The 23,021-nt window shown below is 47.1% G+C and overlaps 1 protein-coding gene across 6 annotated transcripts in view; it reads left to right on the top strand.

Moving 5' to 3' along the window:
* LOC137346172 (large proline-rich protein BAG6-like) overlaps window positions 1-22,732 on the top strand; it is a 106,895-nt gene extending 84,163 nt beyond the window's left edge. For 5 of the 6 annotated variants that reach the window (XM_068009547.1, XM_068009552.1, XM_068009550.1 and 2 more), the window contains 11 exons: window positions 2,860-3,160; window positions 3,584-3,753; window positions 8,810-8,863; window positions 9,316-9,418; window positions 9,901-10,025; window positions 12,670-12,834; window positions 14,225-14,293; window positions 15,629-15,769; window positions 17,053-17,160; window positions 20,207-20,353; window positions 21,684-22,732. In XM_068009547.1, coding sequence (XP_067865648.1) covers window positions 2,860-3,160; window positions 3,584-3,753; window positions 8,810-8,863; window positions 9,316-9,418; window positions 9,901-10,025; window positions 12,670-12,834; window positions 14,225-14,293; window positions 15,629-15,769; window positions 17,053-17,160; window positions 20,207-20,353; window positions 21,684-21,779 — 1,479 coding nt within the window. In that variant the 3' untranslated portion in view covers window positions 21,780-22,732. The remainder of the gene's footprint in view (window positions 1-2,859; window positions 3,161-3,583; window positions 3,754-8,809; window positions 8,864-9,315; window positions 9,419-9,900; window positions 10,026-12,669; window positions 12,835-14,224; window positions 14,294-15,628; window positions 15,770-17,052; window positions 17,161-20,206; window positions 20,354-21,683) is intronic. The other variant, XM_068009551.1, reaches the window with a different exon arrangement.
* The last annotated feature ends 289 nt before the right edge of the window (window positions 22,733-23,021 follow it).

Below are 23,021 nucleotides of genomic sequence, written 5' to 3'. Positions count from 1 at the left end.
CCATCGTGTTGTGTGGCACTATCACCGTGCTAAATGGGATAGATTTTGAACAGATCTAGCAATGCAAAACTGGGCATCCATGAGGCGCTGTGGGCCATCAGCAGCAGCAGAATTGTACTCAACCACAATCTGTAACCTCATGGCCCGGCATAGTGGCCTCACAGTTCCAGCGACCCGGGTTCAGTTCTGGGTACTGCCTATGCGGAGTTTGCAAGTTCTCCCTGTGACCGCGTGGGTTTTCGCCAAAGACTTGCAGGTTGATAGGTAAATTGGCCATTGTAAATTACCCCGAGCCTAGGTAGGTGGTAGGAGAATGGTGGGGATGTGGTAGGGAATATGGGATTAATGTAGGCTTAGTATAAATGGGTGGTTGTTGGTCGGCACAGACTCGGTGGGCCGAAGGGCCTGTTTCAGTGCTGTATCTCTAAATAAATAAATAAATATCCCCCACTCTACCATTACCATCAAGCCAGGAGACCAACCCTAGGTCAATGTAGAGTGCAGGAGGGCATGCCAGGAGCAGCACCAGGCATACCTCAAAATGAGGTGTCAACCTGGTGAAGGTACAACTCAGGACTACTTGCATGCCAAACTGCGTAAGCAGCATGCGATGGAGCGAAGCGATCCCATACCAACGGATCAGATCGAAGCTCTGCAGTCCTGCCGCATCCAGCCGTGAATGGTGGTGGTCAGTTAAACAACTAACTGGAGGAGGTGGCTCCACAAATATCCCCATCCTCAATAATAGGGGAGCCCAGCACATCAGTGCAAAAGGTAAGGTTGAAGCATTTGCAACAATCTTCAGCCAGAAATGGCGAGTTGATGATCCATCTCGGCCTCCTCCTGAAGTCCCCAGCATCACAGATGCCAGACTTCAGCCAATTCGATTCACTCCGCGTGATATCAAGAAACAAATGAAGGCACTGGATACTGCAAACGCTATGGGCCCTGACAATATTCCGGCAAGACCTGTGCTCCAGACCTTGCTGTGACCCTAGCCAAGCTGTTCCAGTACAGCTACAACACTGGCATCTACCCTGCAATGTGGAAAATCGCCCAGGTATGTCCTGTACACAAAAAGCAGGACAAGTCCAACCTGGCCAATTATCGCCCCATCAGCCTACTCTCAATCATCAGTAAAGTGATGGAAGGTGTCATCAACAGTGCCATCAAGCGGCACTTACTTGGCAATAACTTGCTCAGTGACGCTCAGTTTGGGTTCCGCCAGGGCCACTCAGCTCCTGACCTCATTACAGCCTTGGTTCAAACATGGACAAAAGAGCTGAACTCAGGAGGTGAGGTGAGTGACTGCCCTTGACATCAAGGCAGCATTTGACCGAATATGGCATCAAGGAGCCCTAGCAAAACTGAGGTCATTGGGAGTCGGAGGAAAACCCTCCGCTGCCTGGAGTCATACCTAGCGCAAAGGAAGATGGTTGTGGTTGTTGATGGTCAATCATCTGAGCTCCAGGACATCACTGCAGGAGTTCCTCAGGGTAGTGGCCTAGGTCCAACCATCTTCAGCTGCTTCATCAATGACCTTCCTTCAATCATGAGGTCAGAAGTGGGGATGTTCACTGATGATTGACAATACCCAGGCTTGGGCTGATAAGTGGCAAGTAACATTCGCGCCACACAAGTGCCGGGCAATGACCATCTCCAACAAGAGAGAATCTAACCATCTCCCCTTGACATTCAACGTCATTACCATCGCTGAATCCCCGACTATCAACATCCTAAGGGCTACCATTGACCAGAAACTGAACTGGAGTAGCCATATAAATACCATGGCTACAAGAACAGGTCAGAGGCTAGGAATCCTGAGGCGAGTAACTCACCTCCTGACTCCCCAAAGCCTGTCCACCATCTACAAGGCACAAGTCAGGAGTGTGATGGAATACTCTCCACTTGCCTGGATGGGTGCAGCTCCAACAACACTCAAGAAGCTCGACACCATCCAGGCCAAAGCAGCCCGCTTGATTGGCACCCCATCTACAAACATTCACTCCCTCCACCACCGACGCACAGTGGCAACAGTGTGTACCATCTACACGATGTACTGCAGCAATGCACCAAGGCTCCTTAGACAGCACCTTCCAAACTCGTGACCTTTACCAACTAGAAGGACATGGGCAGCAAATACGTGGGAACACCACCACCTGCAAGTTCCCCTCCAAGTCACACACCATCCTGACTTGGAACTATATCGCCATTCCTTCACTGTCGCTGGGTCAAAATCCTGGAACTCCCTTCCTAACAGCACTGTGGGTATACCTACCTCACATGGACAGCAGCGGTTCAAGAAGGCAGCTCACCACCACCTTCTCGAGGGCAATTAGGGATGGGCAATAAATGCTGGCCTAGCCAGTGAGGCCCACATCCCATGAATGAATTTTTTTTTTAATGATTTAGATCTAATCACCACTACAGAGACATGGCTACAAGGTGATTAAGGCATAAACCGCGTCTCAATTTCCACGTGAATTGCAAGTGTGGAAACACTCTTCTGCTGGTTGACAGTCATGGGGAATCTGGAACTGCTGCTGTTTTTGAATTAGACGCAGGCTGGTATCGCAAAAGCAGACACTGTTGAATTGCTTTCCTAATGTACACCCGGCTCCATATTCGGTTTTGTTGGCTTCAAAAGAACCGAATATCAGGTGTGCGGGAAAAGCAATACGGCCTCTCCAGTCTCTCTCCCATGATGTCCACTTGCTTCTGGCCAAGCGTTCACCAAATGACTGCCGTGGTACTGCTTAAAGGTGTTAAAATGTGACCGGTTGCCCGCACGCTTGATTTAGCTGTTTATTTTTATGGCACTAACTCACTTTTTTTCGTCATCTATTCTTCTGTCCTAAGGCGGCTCAGGGAACTGCGACGGTGCCCCAGCCAACTCCTCAGGCTGCCCCCCAGCCGGCGACTCAGGCTGCTCCTCCACCTCCGTCCCAGTCGCAGCCAAACCAGGAAAGGGGCAACAGGCAGCAGACGGGAGCAGAGACCCTGACACCAGAGTTCTTCACCAGTGTGGTGCAGGGTGTGCTGTCCTCCATGATGGGCTCGCTGAACGCACAGCAAGGCAGTACAGAGAGCATCGCCGATTTTATCCAGCGTCTCAGCGGCACCAGTAATATCTTCGAGCCAGGAGCAGACGGAGCTCTAGGTGCGTTTACCACTTGTCGTGCTGACTAGCCGTGTTTGGTTTAATAAATAGGGATTTTCACTCAATGTATTGGAATGGTCATGAACGCACAACCTTTTGGACTTCTCCCCTGCACAAAAACATAATGTCATGGAAAGGGGGTCAGAAAAGGATCAAATTTTCGTGTTTACTTGAAGGCCTGTTTTATTACTTAATCATTCACTAGAAAACAAGAATTTCTGAGAAAGAGGAAAGGTAACACTTGTCTCTTTATCAACCTATCTTCTCAATCCCATTTTGTACTATTAACCCAGACTTTCCTGGTAACTTGCTCTGCTGCCCTATTACCCCTCAGGTGCAAAAATCCTGTCTCACTTCCCGTCTTCCCCCCCACACCCCCCCCCCACCAGTTCTGATGATCTGAAGTGCTCTTCTCCTTAGCAGGATTCTTCGGCGACCTCCTATCCCTCATTTGCCAGAACTTCTCCATGGTGGACATGATCATGTTGCTGCATGGCCAGTTCCAGCCATTGCAGCGCATCCAACCGCAGCTCAACCGCTTCTTCCGCGAGCAGTACCTCAACAACCAGGAGCCGACAGAGCAGAACATCCGGGTAAGCGGGGACACTAGTGTGGGGTTCGTTCGCTCGCTCGCTCCCTTGCTCTCTTATTCACGATCGCTCATCCTCTCCCTCCCTCTCGCATAGATTTTCTTTTGTTCACTTGCTCATAGAATAACGGATACCTGAGACTGAGTTACAGGCTGGAATCTAATTGAGGGGTTCAGACTGTTTATATATAGTGTCATGTTCGATCCCCACCTGCCAAGAATGAGGCATATTAATTTCAACATATGGACATTAAATTTCAAAACTGATGCTGAAGTGAAGCAAGGACTTGTTAAAAAAATCACCAGGTCCTTGGCTGGAAGAACATTTTTGCGTACCAACAGCCAGTGCTTGGAAGGACAAAGGGGCCTGCTCCAATTTAACCCACAATGGACTTTGAGCACCGGGTATTGTGCGAGAGAGGAGACATTCCAGGGTCGGCTAAGACCAGAGAATCCACAAGCAGACGTGGTCAGACCAGCTAGTCACATGACTAGCCTGCTTGGCAACCTGTGTTTTTCTGAATTGTACAAACAGTTTGAACTCGAAGTGTCTGTTTGCTCCTGGACTGAAAAGACCTCTCCTAGCTGGCTCTCCATAGCCTCTCCTGTCTGCTCCCATCTCTTTCTCACCAGCCTCTGGACCCACAGAAGAGACATGAACCTCAAAGAGAGAAAAGTCTCCTCCACTGAACAAGGTTTAAGAATAATACTGGGCCCCAATGAAAAGCTAGACCTACCTGTAATCAAGGACTCTACAGTGAGCACGAACAGTAACCGAAACCATCTTCAGATATTGCCTCAAAATTTTCCACTGTATTTCTTCTCTATTCTGTCTCTATCTGCATGTGTGTATCATGTACGCATGTTAGCGTGGGCACGTTGTGTATCCGTAGGCGTTAACCGAGTTAGAGTTTAAGTTTAATAAATTTCAACCTTTCTTCTTTAAACCTAAGAAAACCTGTTTGTGCTGGTTTCTTTGCCTTATAATTGGAAAGCAGTCACCAAGGGGGAGCTAAAAACACAGTGTGTTTAAAATTAAAACCCTGTTACAGTAAGACCAGGTGAAGGCTGAGAGGGAACCCTAGACCCTTTTCTCACCTGGTTGTGATAGTATTTAGGGGCTCGTCTAGGATTTTACCCACAGACAAATGAGGGAAATTGGAAGTGGGAAGCCAAATTGTTCCCAATCAAAAAAGAGCAAGATTTCAATACAGGCTTTCTTGTGTGTGCTTGAATATGAACATGTCTGCGACTGAAGCGAGTAGCTCCCCAAGCCAGGGTGAAGTAACTTGGGATAAGTTAAAAGCACTGTCTATGGAGGAGTTGAGGAAAATGGCTGAGCAGTCTGGGATCACTGTATGTGGCAAGTCTAGAAAGTCTGAACTCCTAAGACTAGGGGACAACCATTTTTCCCTTGAATCTGAGGAAGCAGAAACAGGGTTAGAAGTAGATCCCAACAGGGTATTGCTAGCAAAGCTACAATTGGAACAGAGGAAACTTAAATTAGAGGAGAGGGAGAAGGAAATGAAAGGCAGGAGAGGGAGAAAGAATATTCCGGAAAGAATGTGAAGAGAGAAAGCTGAAGCGGCTTGAGTTAACTAGGGGGAGACAGAGTAACCCCAGTGAAAGCATGGCCAATATGGAGGAGCGTAATTCAGGGCTTGGTACAAAATTGTTAAGACTAGCTCAGCTGATCCCAAAATTCAGTGAAGAAAATGTAGAAGAATTTTTTGAGAAACTGGCAAGGCAGCTAAAGTGGCCAGCTGAGACCTGGCCTCTTTTATTACAAAGCAAGCTAACTGGAAAAGCCCATGAGGTTTAGTCCCTGTTGCCAGATGAGAGTTCATCAAATTATGAACTGACAAAAAAACGCTATCATCGGGGCATACGAATTAGTACCCGAAGCCTATCGGCAAAAATTTAGAACCCTCAAGAAGCAAGTTGATCCAACTTATCTGGAGTTTGAAAGAAGTAAGCAGCTGGCTTTTGACCAGTGGCTGAGGGCTCTTAAAGTACAGCTCAGCTATGAGAATCTCAGAGAAGTAATTCTGTTAGAGGAATTTAAAAAGACTCTCCCATTCTCCATAAAGACACGTGTAGAGGAGCAGCGGGTTCAGAGAGCCCGTCAAGCGGCCCTTCTGGCCAATGAGTTTGCTTTAATTTATAAGTCAGTTTCCCGGGGAGAACCTTTCCTAATCACCCCCACAATTGCAAAAAGGACAAAGGGTGGGAAGGTGATAGAAGCCCAAGCAGTCCTGGGAGAGAAAGAAAAGCAGGAGACACAGGAGGCCTCCTACAGCCAAAAAGGAAAGTGCTATGAGCAGGAGCGAGACCCGGAGACTTGTGTGCTTCCATTGTAATAAAGCAGGACATTTAAAAGCTGACTGCTGGAAACTAAAGGGAAAACATGTAGGGTTGATCAGGGCACACCCGCTCAGTGAAGAAGAGACCCTGATGGAAAGTGCAGCAGAACTAGCTGTGACTTTAACTGCAGTAAGAGTGAGACCCAGGAAGCTTATTACTGCAAGTGCAGGAACATTCAGTAGGATTCCTGATGGTAATCAGGGTTTTGTGTTTGAAGGGAAAGTAACCCCATACCCCTCAAGTGGGGCAAGCAAGCCCCTAGTAATTCCCAGGGACATGGGGCCACTCGATCCCTTTTACTGGGAAAAGGCCTGACCTTTCCCCCGGAGAGTGCAGGGAACACCAGAATGGTGGTGAATGGTATTGGAGGTCAATGTATGCCTGTACCTGTACACCGGGTGCACATGGCGTGCGACCTAGTTTCAGGACCGTTGACCGTAAGGATTGTTCCTAGTTTGCCTGGGAACAGGGTTGACCTGCTCCTAGGTAATGATCTGGTGGGGGTGAAGGTGGTAGCCCCCCCCCCCCCAGTGGTGAAAGAAAGACCGCAGGAGGTCAGAGAGTCAGGGCAGTGGCAGGAGACGGTCCCCTGCAGTTTCCCTAAATGTATAGTGGATCAGGCCATGATCAAACCAGCTCCCCCAGAGGAGTCTGAATTGGCACTGCAGGCAGATAACCAGGTCTGTCTGAGACATTCTTTGGAAAGTTAAGAGACCCAGGGAACTAAATAAATGGATTTTCCCTAGCTAAGGCTCAGCGAGCCGAATCAGTATTTGCGAGAGTTAGCAGAGGCTACCCAGTCTGAACATGAAGTGGAGAGAGTTCCTGATTGCTACTATTTAAAGAATGAGGTTATTGATGAGGGAAATGGAGTTCTCCTCACAGATCTGAGAGCAAGGAGTAGACAGTACTTCACCAGTTAGTGGTGCCGCAGAGGCACCGGAGAGAAATATTAAGAGCCCACGAGACTACAGTGGCTGTGCATGCCGGTATACAAAAGACCAAAGCCCGCATAAGACAGCAATTTGACTGGCTAAAACTCCACAAAGATGTGGTGGAGTACTACAGAAGTTGCCCAACCTACAATGAAACTTGCACCCCTAAGTCCTGTACCAGTGTTAGGAGGACCCTTCAGCAGAGGGCTGGTGAACTGTAAGGGACCCCCGCCAAGAACAAAAGGGGACAGGCAAGCACAAGGCTGGCAAAAGAGAGGCGACATTCCAGGGTCAGTTAAGACCAGAGAGTCCACAAACAGATGTGGTCAACCCAGCTAGTCACATGACTAGCCTGCTTGGCAACCTGGGTTTTTCTGAATTGTACAAACAGTTTGAACTCGAAGTGTCTGTTTGCTCCTGGACTGAAAAGACCTCTCCTAGCTGGCTCGCCACAGCCTCTGCTTTCCGCTCTCATCTCTTTCTCACCAGCTTCTGGATCCACTGAAGAGGTGTGAACCTCAAAGAGAGAAAAGTCTCCTACACTGAACAAGGTTTAAGAAGAATACTGAGCCCCAATGAAAAGTAACACCTACCTACAATCAAGGAATCTACAGCGAGCTCGACTAGTAACCAAAACCATCTTCAGATATTGCCTCAAACCTTTCCACTGTATATATCTTCTCTTTTCTGTCTCTATCTGCATGTGTGTATCGCCTATGCATGCTAGTGTGGGCACGTCATGTATCCGTAGGCGTTAAGCAAATTAGAGTTTAAGTTTAATTATTTTCAACCTTTCTTCTTTAAACCTAAGAAAATCTGTTTGTGCTGGTTTCTTTGCCTTATAATTGGAAAGCAGTGAGCAAGGATTCACCAAGGGGGAGCTAAAAACACGGTGTGTTTAAAATTAAAACCCTGTCGCGGTAAGACCAGGTGAAGGCTGAGAGAGAACCCTAGACCCCTTTCTCACCTGATCGTAACAATAGCATAATGGATACCTGGGAGTGAGTTACAGGCTGGAATCTAATCCAGGGGTTCAGATGGTTTCTATATAAAATAATGGATACCTGGGAGTGAGTTACAAGCTGGAATCTAATCGAGGGGTTCAGATGGTTTATATATAGAATAATGGATACCTGGGAGTGAGTTAGAGACTGGAATCTAATCAGGTTTTGGCCCTTTCTTTTTATTAATTCATGGGATGTGGGCGTCGCTGGCCAGGCCAGCATTTATTGACCATCCCTAATTTCCCTTGAGAAGGTGGTGGTGAGCTGCTGCCTTGAACCGCTGCAGTCCATGTGGGATAGGTACACCCACAGTGCTGTTAGGACGGGAGTTCCAGGATTTTGACCCAGCGGCAGTGAAGGAACAACGATATAGTTCCAAGTCAGGATGGTTTGTGACTTGGAGGGGAACTTGCAGGTGGTGATGTTCCCATGCTTTATATGTGAGCCAATGTCTGACCAGTGGTTTTGAATAATGTCCTGAAGTGCTTATCTTGAAACCACACTTGATTTAACTAGATTAATTCTAGGATTGAATCAGCTGAACTGTTGCTGTGCTAATTTGCTGCACGTGGTGGATTTTGGCTCTCTGTTGCTTTGCATGCTATAGTACCTGAGGCATAACATAGGAGTGAGAAGCTGCAGGATGAGGTGATTACAAAGTGTGACGTGTGCAGATAGATACTCTGGTTTTGTGTTGGAAGTGATTTGGGGCCTTTGACATGAGGAGCTATGTGAATGTATGTTTCTTTTATTCCAGGCATCAACAGACGTCTTGATAAATGGGTTGGAGGAGTACATCCAGGAAACTTTTGTAAGTATAAAATAAACTGTTTCTTCCCTGAGCTGTTTGAAGCAAAGCTACTATTCAGGAAGGACATACTCCAGATCACCAACTTGTATGCCAGCAAGAAATGATGTCCACTTAAAACCAATGTCTGCAGGCCACCGTCCCAGGTCTTCAATCCTTCCAGTGTTCTCGATGCTTTTAAACCTTCGCTTGAGTTTTGGACAGGAGGCAGTAGACACTAGGGTGAACACAGAATGTTGTGTGTTCACTTCACATTGGGGCAGCAGGGAGAGTGTGTAAGGAGTGTGAGGGAGAGATGCACTGGCTTGCGACATGTCGCAACTGTCCTTGCAGTTGTGTCACTTTTTATTTGCCAAGGAGGAATTGGTTGCCTGGGGTCTGGTGTAGAGCTCAGCTTGGCTGTAAATAAATGGCTGATGTAACCATGCTGCCTGTTTTTTTGTTTTCTCTTTTAGGCATCTGTTGTAGTACGGGATGAAGTAGACATAACACACACAAACCTGGACTTCTTACGGGAGCAGTTCAACAGGATAGCTGCGCACATTCTGCAGTGTACTGGTACGTCCCACGTTGGCTTCTTGCCTTACTGCCGTTGTCGTTTATTCGTTTCATTTTGCTGATCTCTCTTCCTCCTCCTCTTTCCCCCTTTTACCCATGCTGCTTTCTTGCTGGGCACTGGTTTGAACAAGCGTTCAAAGCCCTCCTGTACCTCTGAGTGCTGGCAGGCTATTCTTCGTGATCAATAAACCTCATCCTGTCCTCACCAGACTGATGCATGCAGGCTTCTCGGGAGTCTATGGATGTTGATCAGGAGTGGCAAACCTAGGGTTTGTGAGGTCAATCGCCTTGGCTGAGACGGCTAATGCAGCACGCACCAAGACCTGCCCACAGATTTGACCCACTGAGCCATCAAGATGTGGCAGAGGAGACCATCGCTGTCTCGTTATTTCATTCACTTCCACATTCGTTCGTTCGCTCTTGCCCTCTTTCTCACATTCGTCTTCACCTCCCGCTCTCTGACCTCTTTTTTTTTCCTGCAGATGTCAGTTTTGGTCACCGACTGCTGGAGTTGTGTAATCAGGCTCTGTTTGAGTGCTTAGCACTGAACCTGTACAGTCTACGAGGAGAGCAGAGTGCGTTGACCACAGTGATCAATGATCGGATCGTAAGTGAGCTTTTACATCTAAGGGAGAGCACGGAATCTCGGCAAACAGCAGCATTGTTAAGAATTTGATCACTTTTCCTTTTGAGGTTCTTGAGGTGGCAATTTACAGCTCATATTAACTGAGCTGATGTAATCTGGAAGAGCATTCAGCAGCTCCCCTGATGTCCTAACTAGTTTATCCAGTGAGTACCTGCCCCTTACAGTTCCTGGAGTGGGGCGTGAACCCACACCACCTGATTAGGCAAGTGTGCAAGCAACAATGCCAAACTGATGTTTTTTGTGGCACTGCCTTAATCTCTGAATCAGAGATTCTTACAGCACAGAATACAGCCATTTCGCCCATCTTGCCTGTAACAGCAATCTGACATCAATTGATCTGACTGTCGGGCAGTGTGTATAATAGGCAGCTGACGCGATACTGCCAAGATTAATTTCTACCTCATAAAGTCCCCTTTATTTTACAAACCCACTTCCATTTTGGTGCCATATTGGTCTGTTTACACCAGGGAGCAGATCGAGCAGCCAAGGAATAATTCCGTTTTAGTGACTTCCTCAGTCTCTTTCCCTGCTGCTGAGGGCCCGGATTTTCAAAACAAACTGACCTGAAGCTCCCCTCTGAGGTAAGAGAGGGGCAGGGGGCAGTGGTCCCATAGAACAGCGGCTGCAACCCCAGCTAACTCCGTTAGAATTTCCTGACCTTGTGTCTGTGCCAATCAGTATAATTGACTCATGTCAGCAGTGAGGGTGCAGAGGAGGTTTACCAGAATGGTTCCAGGGATGGAGGATTTTAGTTATAAGGTTAGATTGGAAAAGCTGGGTTTGTTCCCCGTAGAACAAAGGAGATTGAGGGGAGATTTAATAGAAGCGTACAAGATTATAACAGGCTTAGACAAGGGAAGACTGTTCCCATTAACAAATGGTACAAAGACGAGGGGACATGGATTGAAGGTTTTGGACAAAAGATGCAGGGGGAATATGAGGAAGCACTTTTTTACACAGCGGGTGGTCATGACCTGGAACTTACTGCCCACAAGGTTGGTGGAAGCGGAGACGATCAATGGCTTCAAGGGGAAGTTGGATGGCCACCTGAGAGAAATAGAGGGAAAGTGTAGTGGGCGGGAGTAGGACAACAGTAGGGGAGATCTGTGATGGGGTGGAAGATGAGAAAGATCAAATGACAAGGGATGATGGTGGAAATAAGAAAAGTAGATGGCAATGGGACAGATAAGTCTAGAGGAGCTGAAAATAGCCTGCTCTCTGGAAAGAATGGGAGCCGTGAAATTGTTGAACTTGATGCTGAGTCCCGAAAGCTGTAAAGCACCAAATCAAACAATGAATTTCTGTATCTTGAACTTCACCGGAACGCTGCAGGAGCTTCCCACACTGTCGCCTTTTCTGGAACCTTCCCCGTTTGGTCTGATTTTTTTTTTTTTTTGAGTTCATTTGATGGGATTTTAAGTAACATTCGAAAATAATTTGTAGAAGTTAAGAGAATAAGAACATAAGAAATAGGAGCAGGAGTAGGCCATTCAGCCCCTCAAGCCTGCCCCGCCATTCAATAAGATCATGGCTGATCTGTCCCAGGCCTCAACTGCACTTTCAGGCCTGCTCCGCATAACCCTCGACTCCCAGAGATTGTAAGAATATTATCACCTGTGGTTAGGGGGTCGGGGGAGTCCAAAACTAGCAGCCATAAATACAAGATGTTCACTGATAAATGTCATAGGGAGTTCAGGAGCAATTTCATGACCCAGAGAGTGGTTAGAATATGGAATTCACTATCACAATGAGTAGTTGAGATGAACAGCATGGATGCCTTTAAGGGGAAGCCTGATAAACATAAGGGAGAAAGGAATAGAAGGATACGTTCATATGGTGAAATGAAGAGGAGTAGGAAGAGGCTTGTGTGAGGTACAAACACTGGCATTGACCAGTTGGGCCTGTTTCTGTAAGTACTAAGAAACTCTAAGTTTAATTGATTTGAGGGGACAAATGATTATAAACTAGTAAATCTGTCTCTTGACATGATCCTTGAAACGTTTGCTAGTTAATGGGTTCAGCGATCATTTCAGGTTTATCTTTTATCTAAGTAACTGTTTACTTGCTAGGCTGGTGAATTGAGAACGGTGAATAGCCACCAATGAGTTGTGCCCAGCTGTCGCACTCCTCTGGTACCATTTCAAGCTGTAAAAGTCCTCATGATACTTTGGTGTCACACCACCAAATGACTGAAATCTGCCGGATTGTCATAAAAACTTGCCATCCCTGCCCAATCTGCCTACTCTTCTCTCCTCCCCCTCCTGGCTCCTCTTGGCCCTTCCTGGCTCCGTCCCACCTTGCTCCTCCCCGTCCTGCCTGGCTCTGCCCCTCCCCCCCCCCCCCCCCCACCACCGCTCCCTCCTCCCCCCGCCGCCGCTCGCTCCCTTCCCTCCCCCGCCCCCCACCCCGCTAGCTCCAGGTATCCTCTGACCCTGTTTCACCTTTAATACTATACTTGATATTGACTCCCTGTGTGCCACACTGTAGGAGATAGACGGTTACAATTCATTTATATCCTAGAGATGTTCCGTACCGACAATCCCTGTATTCTAATCGTATAGTCATGTTTCTTTGTTTTTGTTAAACCGCCTGACCTGTGCCTCAGCGGCGTATGTCAGTAGATGTTAATCCCTCGCTGGTGAATTGGCTGACCACCATGATGGCGATGAGACTGCAGGTGATCATGGAGCACATGCCGGTGACAGAGGAGCAGATTCTGCAGTACGTCAGGAGGAGAGAGCCTCAGCATCAGGAGCCAGAGGCACAGCAGGTAATCAGTTAACAAGTCAGCTGAGAGCGAAGACATCCCTCCATCCCAGCATTAGGTGCCCAAGAGTGCATTTTATTCAGCTGCCACCCAAGCCTTGCAGAATGAACTTGCAACTTTGGGAAATCCTAGATTGCCGTTAGTCATTGAATTATTTCTGAAGCATAGGTCACTGTTATAAAGTAGGAAACGCAGCAACTGAGGACCCACAAGCAACAATGTGATTGATAATAACAGGTCATCGGTTTTACAGTGTTAGTTGACAGATAAAGGACACCGGGGAGAACTCTCCTCTTCTCCAAAGTAGTGCCATGGGGTCTTTTGCTTCCACCTGAGAGAGCAGACCGCACCTCAGTTTAACGTCTCATCTAGCAGACAGCACTGGAGTGTCAGCCTGCAATTTGTGCTCTGTGGAGTGGGACTTTAACCCACAACATTCTGACTTCCATGGCGCGAGTGCTACCTGAGTAACCTTGGCCCTTCCTCCTGATTATGGTTCCATTCACCACAGGACAGTGCATCGACCCACCTAACCATTGGTGGTGGCTGCAACCATTTCCGTTCAGAATGGTGGTTAAAATATTAAATTGCATTTAGCAGTGAAGTGTTGTATCCAGAACCAAAAGAAAGGTCATCTTTCCTTTCTCCAGTGTCGCTCCATCCTCACTCCTCCCTCCTCGAGGCAATTGCCTCAAATGAAGAGGAGATGACATTCGGGTCTCACCTGCCCGGTTTTGTGGGAAAGTGTGTGAGCAGCCTAACTGTGGGAACAATGCATGTATTAACCTCCAGTAACAGAGCTGCGGTGTTAAAAACATTAACTGAGGCAGTCTTTCTGATGAAAATGCCAAGACTTTAACTCTGCCGCAAGCCATTGCCTTTTTCTTTATAAATACAGATCTGGAGATAGGTTGCTAGTTAACCCTTCTGGCACTGCTCTGTCGTCTCTTTTCGTTTACTAGTATTTGTGATGCAGAGCAATTCACATCCTTGTTTTCAAATCCCTCCATTGGCCTCTCCCCTCTCTATGTCTGTAACCTCCTCCCACCATACAACCCTCTGCGATCTTGGCATTCCTCCAAGTCTGGCCTCTTGACCATCCCTGATTTTCATCGCCCCACCATTGCCGGTCCTGTCTGGGTCCTGCACTCTGGAATTCCCTCCATAATCCTTTCTACCTCACTCTCCTCTTTGAAGACTCTTAAAACTTACATCCTTGACCAAGCTTTTGGTCACCTGCCCTAATATTGCCCTTGCGGTTTGGTGTCCAATTTTGTTTGATAAAGCTCATGTGAAGTACCTTCTTACATTTTCACTTAGTTAAAGACGCTATACAAATGCAAGTTGTTGATGGTCTTGAAGTGTTGCACTGACAATGCTCTCTTCAATGCAGGACATCACTGAGGAACATATGGACGAACATCCAGCAGAATCTGATGAGGCAATGCAAGAAGTGCCTCAGGTAATGGCAGGCCCCACGCACACGCACGTACATGCAAAATCCAGTTAACCAGGGGGAAAAAAGGATTTTTTGTTCACAGCTGTTACAAAGAAATAGAAGGAATAAAAAAACTTCTACTGAAAAGATGTCCTTCAGTTTGGCAAGGTGTCCCAAAGTCGAATAGCTGGATGCCACTGAGTATTTCCAGGCGAGGTTGATGAACAGTCTGTTTGGGTAGGCGGTAAAGAAATTCAACTGCAGAAGGCTTCACATAGGTCTTACATCAGGTGTGCAGTAACAGGTGTCAGTTCTCACATACATTTGATACAAAGTTCATTTGAAGATGCAAGGTTTCTGTAAATATTCAGGGTTTCTTCAAAAATGCAGGAGGCAACAGTACCACTTCATGTAGGCTTTTGTTTATCAAGAGCAGGGATTCTTCAAAGAGAGATAATAGCTTTCTTCTGAACTCCTAGCAGGTCCATCTCAAATTCCAATTGCCTGCTTTAGTCCAAACCCACTGCTTTTTAACAGTTCAAAATAAAACTATTTTTCCAGGCAAGTCTCATGCTTGTCATAAATTCTTTCTTGTGACAACAAAGCATAGTTCTGAAGTCAAACTCCCCGTGGTGTTTAGTTGAAATCGCCTGGTTTCCAATATTTGTTTACTGGTCCAAACCAGGAACTTCTTGTTGACTTTTTTTTAAGCATCTGTAAAGTTCAGCTATCTCCAGATGTTTCAATGCCCATGAAATCTTTTTTTAAATATGGATTCCCAAGTTTTAACAAAAAATGGAAATTCTGTAACACTGTCTTAAACCAGAAAGAGGTTTTTGACTCAGACTGGGAAGATTCGGACATAGCTGAAGGACTCAAAAAGTGTTAAATGCACAGGTATTGACGAGTTGCGGGAAATTAGAAGGTTGCCATTCACACCCCATAACTCATGGCCTTGGTATACTGAGCACTGCTCCCAATACAGTCACAATGGGGAAATTGGGGAAGGAAACTAAATAGGTGAGAAAATTGAGGGGTCAAAATTTCACAATGCTGACCACGCCTGAGAAACCGTAGCATTAGGATCCTGTCTGCTTATTAACTTTATAGCCTGCTTTGAGTATACTGAATTGGAATTAAATATTCACCCTGAAATTCTGCTGGAACTGCTGCTACATTCCTTACCAGATCACCGGTGCTCAAAGACATGCCCAGAGGTCATGACCTAGGAGAGGACCTATCATTTTCTTCCCTCTCCTCTGTTGTCATGTCGGTGCTCTCTTTTTAATAAGATTACATAGGTGCCAGTTATCTGTTAAACGTGACCTGGTCATTTACAGCATTCTCTTTTGGCTGCAGAGGAAAGACTCGACTGCTTCTCCTGCTCCCGCCACCACCGCAGAGGAAGTGATGTCAACCGAGCCTGCAGTATCTATGGGCGCAGACGCTGTGCAGAGGGAGGGGTCAGAAGCGGAGCCTTGGGTAGCTGCAGTTCCACCAGTAAGTTATATCGAATTTTATGGCATAGAAACCAGTCACTCAGCCCCACTGGTCCACGTTGGTGTTTATGCTGCACACCAGCCTCCTCTCACCTAACCTTATGCCAACCCATTGACGTATCCTTCTATCTCTCTCTCTCCCTCCCATCCTTACCTAGCTGCCCCTTTCATACATCTATGCTATTCACCTCAACTTCTTCTTCTTGTGGAAGCAAGTTCCACATTCTCACCACTCCTTAGGTAAAGAAGTTTCTTCACAATTCCCAGTTGGATTTCTTCGTGACTACTTTATGTTGCAAAGTGATTCTTGACAACGCAGATAACGTCATCAGACTGCGCCAAGATGTGCACGTGCGCAATCGGGCTCCAGCTCTCTGCGCATGCGCTGCATTCCACATTTCTAGGACTGGTTGGAGCATGCGCAGATGATGTCATCGCGTAACAGTGGGAGAGAGTGTGCGAAGACCTTGGTGGGTGCAGGTGCACTATACTCCTCCACCCGCGCTCTCTTCCCCCCACCCCCCATCCGCCCATGCTCTCCACCCCACACCCCACCTGCACTCTTCGGCCATTGTGTGCTGCCATGGGTTTGAGTTGCCTTTTTGTGATTATTTGAGCAGCGCCATCTTTAATCCTGGCAGCCGCCTGGCTGGGGTTGTGGTTCAGACACTGTCCTTTCACCCCCTGGGACTGGGTGGGGCAGTGGGTCAGATACTGTCCTTTCACCCCCTGGGACTTGGGGGCAGTGGGTCAGACACTGTCCTTTCCCCCTCTGAGACTGGGTGGGGCAGTGGGTCAGACACTGTCCTTTCCCCCTCTGGGACTGGGTGGGGCAGTGGGTCAGATACTGTCCTTTCCCCCTCTGGGACTGGGGTGGGGCAGTGGGTCAGATACTGTCCTTTCCCCTTCTGGGACTGAGTGGGGCAGTGGGTCAGATACTGTCCTTTCCCTCTCTGGGACTGGGTGGGGCAGTGGGTCAGACACTGTCCTTTCCCCCTCTGGGACTGGGTGGGGCAGTGGGTCAGATACTGTCCTTTCCCTCTCTGGGACTTGCTGGGGCAGTGGGTCAGACACTGTCCTTTTCCCCCTCTGCGAACGGGTGGAGCAGTGGGCCAGGCACTGTCCTTTTCCCCCTCTGGAACAGTGGGTCAGATACTGGCCTTTCCCCCTCTGGGACTGGGTGGGACAATGGATCAGACACTGACCTTTATCCCTCTGGTTGGTGCAGTGGATTTGATGTACGTTTTGTGTGTGTGAGAGATACTCAGCTGCTTTCTTTCTCAGGAGTGGGTGCCCGTTATCCGGCAGGACATTCAGACCCAGAGGAAAATGAAACCCCAGCCACCACTCAGTGACGCGTACCTCAGCGGTATGCCAGCCAAACGTCGAAAGGTACTGCACCTCACCTCTGATCTTATCCACGTGCTACTGGCTTTAATCAGTGCATTCAGGAGCAAGCTGTGCAAAACACATTATTTCTTAACTAATTTGACAAATGTAACATGCAAACAGAGGAGGAGTGCAAGGAAAAGTTGATAATGCTGTCAGAAAATGGTATCCTGTGTTTTAAATCTTTATAAATCACTGGTTAGGCCTCATCTGAGGTATTGGCTCTAATTCTGGGCACTAGTCTTCAGGAAGGACGACCGTGTGCAGAGTCAATTTATTGACAGGATACCAGGGATGGTTATCTGGAGAAGCTGGGATTATTCTTGTTAGAGCAGAGAATGTTAAGGTGAGAGTTAATAGAAGAGTTTTGATAGAGTAAGTAGGGAGAAATTATTACCCCCTCAGTAGCAGGAGGGTCAGTGACCAAAAGAGACAGACTCAAGACAGTTGGCTAAAGAACCATTGGTAAGGCGAGGGGAAAAATTTATAGATGGCAAGTTATGATCTGAAATGCACTGCCTGAAACGAGATGGTAGCAGATTCAATAGTAGCTTTGAAGAGGGAATTGGATGTATACTTCGAAGGGAAAAGTTTGCAAGGCTGTGGAGCAAGAGCAGGGGAGTAGGGTTAATTGTGTCATTCTTTCAAAGAGCTGATGCAGGCACGATGGGCAGAATGGCCTCCTGTGAACAGACTACAGGTGTGGATTGTGTTCTGCGCTGCTTTTTTTGTCGCTCAGCAGCAGTGTTAAAGATTTCTGCTATTCTGCAGCGCCTTGTTTAAGGGACATTGTGCATGATACACTGCCAAGGAGACATTGCTCTCTGCATAAGCAATACGGCAGGAACAGTAACTTGGCTTTAAGTGCAGCAGTGGTACGTGAAGCAGCACGGCTTCCCCGCGATTGTTTCGCTTTAGGAACATAGGAAATAGGAACAGGAGTAGGCCATTCGGCCCCTCAAGCTTGTTCCGTCATTCAACTAAGATCATGGCTGATCTACTTCAACGCCATTTTCCTGCACTATCCCCATATCCCTTGATATCTTTAAATCTATCGGTCTCCAACTTGCACATGCTCAACCGCAGCCTCCACAGCCCTCTGGAGTAGAGAATTCCAAAGATTCACCACCCTCTGAGTGAAGAAATTCCTCCTCATCTCAATCCGAAATGGCCTACCTCTTATTCTGAGAATGTGTCCCCTGGTTCTAGACCCCCAGCCAGGAGAAACATCCTTCCTGCATCTACCCTGTCACGTCCTGTAAGTATTTTGTATATTTCAATGAGATCACCTCTCATTCTTCTAAACCCTCGAGAATGTAGGCCCAGTCTTCTCAATTACTCCTCATCGGACAATCCCGCCATCCCAGGATCAGTCTGGTGAACCTTGGTTGCACTCCTTCTGTGGCAAGTTTATCGTTCCTTAGGTAAGGAGTTTTTAAGGTTTTAACAAGAACATAAAAAATCTTGTGTACATGCACACTCCCTGTCACTTTGACATCAACATTTACCATTGGAACTGCCTAAGTAAACATTTAGATTGGAAATCGTATATAAAACCGTTTCCTGTAATGTTAAGCCTGGCCAGTTAGGTGATGGTGTACAATGCATTGCTGAAGTCTCTTTACCAACTCTGTTGTATGTTTTAAAAGAAAAACTTCTCCAATTGGTCGTGAACAGTTTGCTAGTTTTTCTAAAAAGCTTTGTGCTGCTGGTTGGATTCTGCAGTAGTTAAGTCTGATTGACTAGAGAGTGACACAGGAACAGCAGCAGGCCTTTCAATTCGAACCTCTTCCTCCATTCTGTTAGATCAGGGTTAATCTGTATCCTAACTCCATCTGCCCACCTTGGTTCCATAATCCTCAGTACCCTTACCGAACAAACATATATCAATCTTCAGTTTTGAAATCTAACATTGTACCCCAAGCCAAACCAGCCTTTCAGCTGTTTAGGAGAGAGAGTTCCAGATTTCCACTACCCTTTGCGTGCAGAAGTGCTTCCAGACATCACCCCTGACTGGTCCTGCTCTAATTTTAACTGTTACACCCTTGTTCTTGACACACCGCCCCCCCCCCCCCCCACCAACCAGAGGAAATAGTTTCTGTCAATCTACCTGATAAATTCCTTGATTGGACAGTCCGAATGATGGCTTACAACAGTTTTCCATCATGCTCCCTTTGCGCTTCGCTATTGATGTGATGCTGGTACTTGTTTTTTGGGAAATGCCGGGTAGCCCACAGAATCAAGTTACGGCGCTGGCTGAACCCTCGTGCAGTTCACCGCTCGTTGGCATCCGATAGCCAGCGAAATCTTCGGGGCTGGTGTGCTGACAGAGCAACTCGTAACTCATTCGTGTTCAAACATGATGGCAGTCAAACGAACAATGCCGGACAGAAATAGGCCCTCTGGACCATCCGGCCACTCCCTCGCAATTGTGATACTTTGTGCATCAATCACAATGTTGATACTCCCCACCCACCCCAGTCCCGAAAAACCATGTGATCTCCTGAGAGGGGCAGAAAACCAGCTTTTAAAAACCCAGGCCAATCTGGGAAGAAAACAAATCCAGGAAATCCTGCGTTGAACCCCATTAAGCCATCATAACTAGTCCAGGACACCATGTTAATCAATGTTATACAGTAGCTAGCCTTTGTACGAGGTGATCTCTGCCCCAGCCAGAAGCAGGTCCAGCTTTCACTTGAAGCAATTCAGCGAAACAGCATCCACCGCACAAGCTAGCAGCCTGTTCCCCGGCTCCACTATCCTCCAGGAAAGGAAACACCTCCTGACATCCAACCTAGAATCTGGGTCTTACACAACATAATGCCCTGTTCCTCCCTAACCTATTTAATTGGAACAAACCGTCTACTCAAACACAATCTCTATTTCCTCCCATCATCTTATAAAGGATTTTCAGAAAGCTTAAACAGAAGGTTACAATTATGCTGCAACGTGGTGTGATACATGAACGGCAACAAACTTCTTGCATTCGGTGCCGCGAACCAAAATTCATGGCACCCATTCCACTGGCGTTTTCTTCCATCTGTTGCAGACGATGCAGGGCGAAGGCCCACAACTCTCGCTAGCAGATGCTGTCGGCAAAGCCTCAAAAGCTGCAGGCGTCAAGCCGGTCACCAGTGCAGAGAGCCTGTCGAGAGATCTGGAGAAAGCTGAGGCCCAAGAAGCCTACAGGCAACAGGTAAAACACGTTGCGACTGAGCAGCTCAGTGGAAAGCTTCTGGTGTTGGGTTGGGGTTGCCACGAGTAGGAGGTGGGTTGCTTAGCTCAGAGTGGGGAGGGTTATAGATTGTACAGAATTGGGGAAGGGAGAGAGTTGTGTGGTTTTGAACAAAAGAATGAGTTAGACAGGGAGTCTGCAACCAATCTGGCTGCTCCTGCTCACTGTGGTCGGGGAGGTGAGGAGGAAAGTTGGGAAGTGCCAACAGAGTAGGGGATTGAAGGCTAGAGATGAGAGATGTATCATCTGTCTGACGATGACTTTTCTCTTGCCTTCTGTCTTTGAGTGTGAGAGATTTACTGTAGAGAGATCTTCCCAGATATTGCAAGTGTTCCAATTCTGGCCTCTTGCTCATCCCTGATTTTAGTCACTCCATCATGGGCGGACATGCCTTGAGCACTGTAGGCCCTAAGCTTTGGCATTCTCTCCTTAAACCTCTTGTCCTTTTAAAATGTTCCTTGACACCTGCCTCTTTGTCCAAGCTTTGATCATCTGTCCTACTATCTTGTCGGGCTGGAGGAGGTTAGAGTGATCGGGAGGGTCAAGGCCAGGGAAGTATTTGAACGTAGGGATGGAAATTTTAAAATTGAGGTGTTAGTGGACCTTTTAATGTAAAAAGATCCAGTACATTTTATAATTGGCTGCAGCACCCCATCCCCACTGCCCTCCATCCCTCAGAGCAGAGAGAGGGTGCAGTGAGCGAGCTTCGCTTCTGCTGATTATCGGATAGTGGTCCCTGTTGGCAGATGTGGATGAGGACATGTTTGAGCTCAGCTGTCATGCCCTCCATGTTGGAATAACCTCAGCCGTGCATGAAAAATATACCTGCATGACAGAGGTTCCAGTGGATAGCTGCTACCCATTCAACTGTTTCAACAAGAGTAAACAGTAGAGGTGCTGGAAAAACTCAGCAGGTCTGGCAGCATCTGTGGAGAGAGAAGCAGAGTTAACGTTTCAGGTCAGTGACCCTTCTTCAGAGCCCTTCTGTTTTTATTTCAGATTTCCAGCATCCGCAGTGTTTCGCTTTTATTTAAGCAGTAGAGGTGGATGTTTTACATATAAAAAAAAATTGCACGATTTCTGGGAAAGAGCAGTAGGGTTGGGTAGTGGGACTTAAGTGGATTGTTCTTTGAAAGAGCGGGCGCAGACTCGATGGACCGAATGGCCTCCTTCTGTACTGTACTTTTCTGATTCCAGGTGGGCAGAAAATTGGGAGTGATGGGGCAGGGGGAGGAGCAGAAACGAGACTGTGAACTCAACCTGAGAATTATTTTTTTCCTCCTCCGTTCAGATTCAATCGGACATCCAGAAGAGGATAAGAGAAGACCCAGAATACAATGCGCAGCGGTTTCCAAACACGCACACTGCCTTCGAGGAGCACTCCTAGTGCCACCTCCCTTTCCTGCCCCGCTGGGACTCGAGTTACTTGTCCAATTTTCGAACCAGGGAATGAGCAGAAGGTTCAGATGTTGTGCAGGTCCCCATCAAGAATCCAGTCATTGTCCACGATGTTTAATTATTCCCTTCCCGCCACCGGGTTCCGGGTGTTGCACTTTTTTTTATTGTTCGTTCTCACTCTTGAATAAAATACCACCGCTCAGTGCAGCAGTGAAGCCTGATAACCTCAGCAAGCTTTTTAATTTTTTTTTTTTTGCTCAAGGAAGGTGAGATCCTTTTTTTTTTCCCCCCTTTCTTAAACTTTCTCTAGATCACTCGTTCACTCTACTCGCACATACCTTTCAAAGTGGTGGAAAGAAACTCAGCAGAACTATCTCCCAAAGCATCTGCTTGTCACAACTTAGGTAACAGATGCAGGAAAGGTAGTGCAGGCATACAGAAGAGACCTGTGTTTTCCCTCCCCTGCACCTCATCCTCCCTATGTCTCCCCTCAGCCACGGCAGATCCAGTGGGGGAGGGAGTTTGAACGAAAAAGCCATAGAACCAGACAGCAGGGTATCCATGTAGCCTCCCAGGTTGAAAGGAGATGTGGTAGAATCTCTCCAAACCAAACTCACTGCAAGGCCCCCCCCCCCCCCAGAGAGAAAGGCCTTTGAATAAATCCATTTTTTTAAAAAATCATCAAAGGCGTTCATGCAAACTTTATAATTTGAATAATAAGCTGGTACCTGAGTGCATGTGCTGTGTTGGTAGCTACAGTGTCGAGTCTGAAAGTATTTTGAGTTACTGCAGTTTGTTTAAAAGGACATTTTACGTGTATGTGTGCAAGTCTTGATCATTTCACATTTTGCCAATTTGACTCCAAATGGGCATATTTATTTGAAACAGTTTATTGGCAGATACTGATGGCTAATGAGCCAAATATAAAAGTCGTTGAATTTTTGGGGTATCTTGATTCTTTTACCCCCTGCTGCAGACATATCCACTTGTACCTTCAATTTATGGATAAGGAAAGTCTGTGTTGCTACATGTGCTGGAGGAGGTCGAAAACCTACTGCTGTGGAGACAGTCCATCCTGCGGTTGTGGGCAGGAGGAGGAGCTGAGCATGTCTCAGTGGTGTGTTAAAATCATTCCCAAGTGCACAAAGGTGGAGGTTAAAGTGATGATCATTCCCTTAAGTGGGTTATCCTGTCATATAAGTTTGGAAACCTGAATGTTGGAAGCTGAAAA

This window comes from Heterodontus francisci, chromosome 29, assembly GCF_036365525.1.
Source record: "Heterodontus francisci isolate sHetFra1 chromosome 29, sHetFra1.hap1, whole genome shotgun sequence".
NCBI classification, from domain to species: Eukaryota; Metazoa; Chordata; class Chondrichthyes; order Heterodontiformes; family Heterodontidae; genus Heterodontus; species Heterodontus francisci.
The sequence above is the reverse complement of the archived record's forward strand: the minus strand, read 5'-3'. Positions and strand labels throughout refer to the sequence as shown.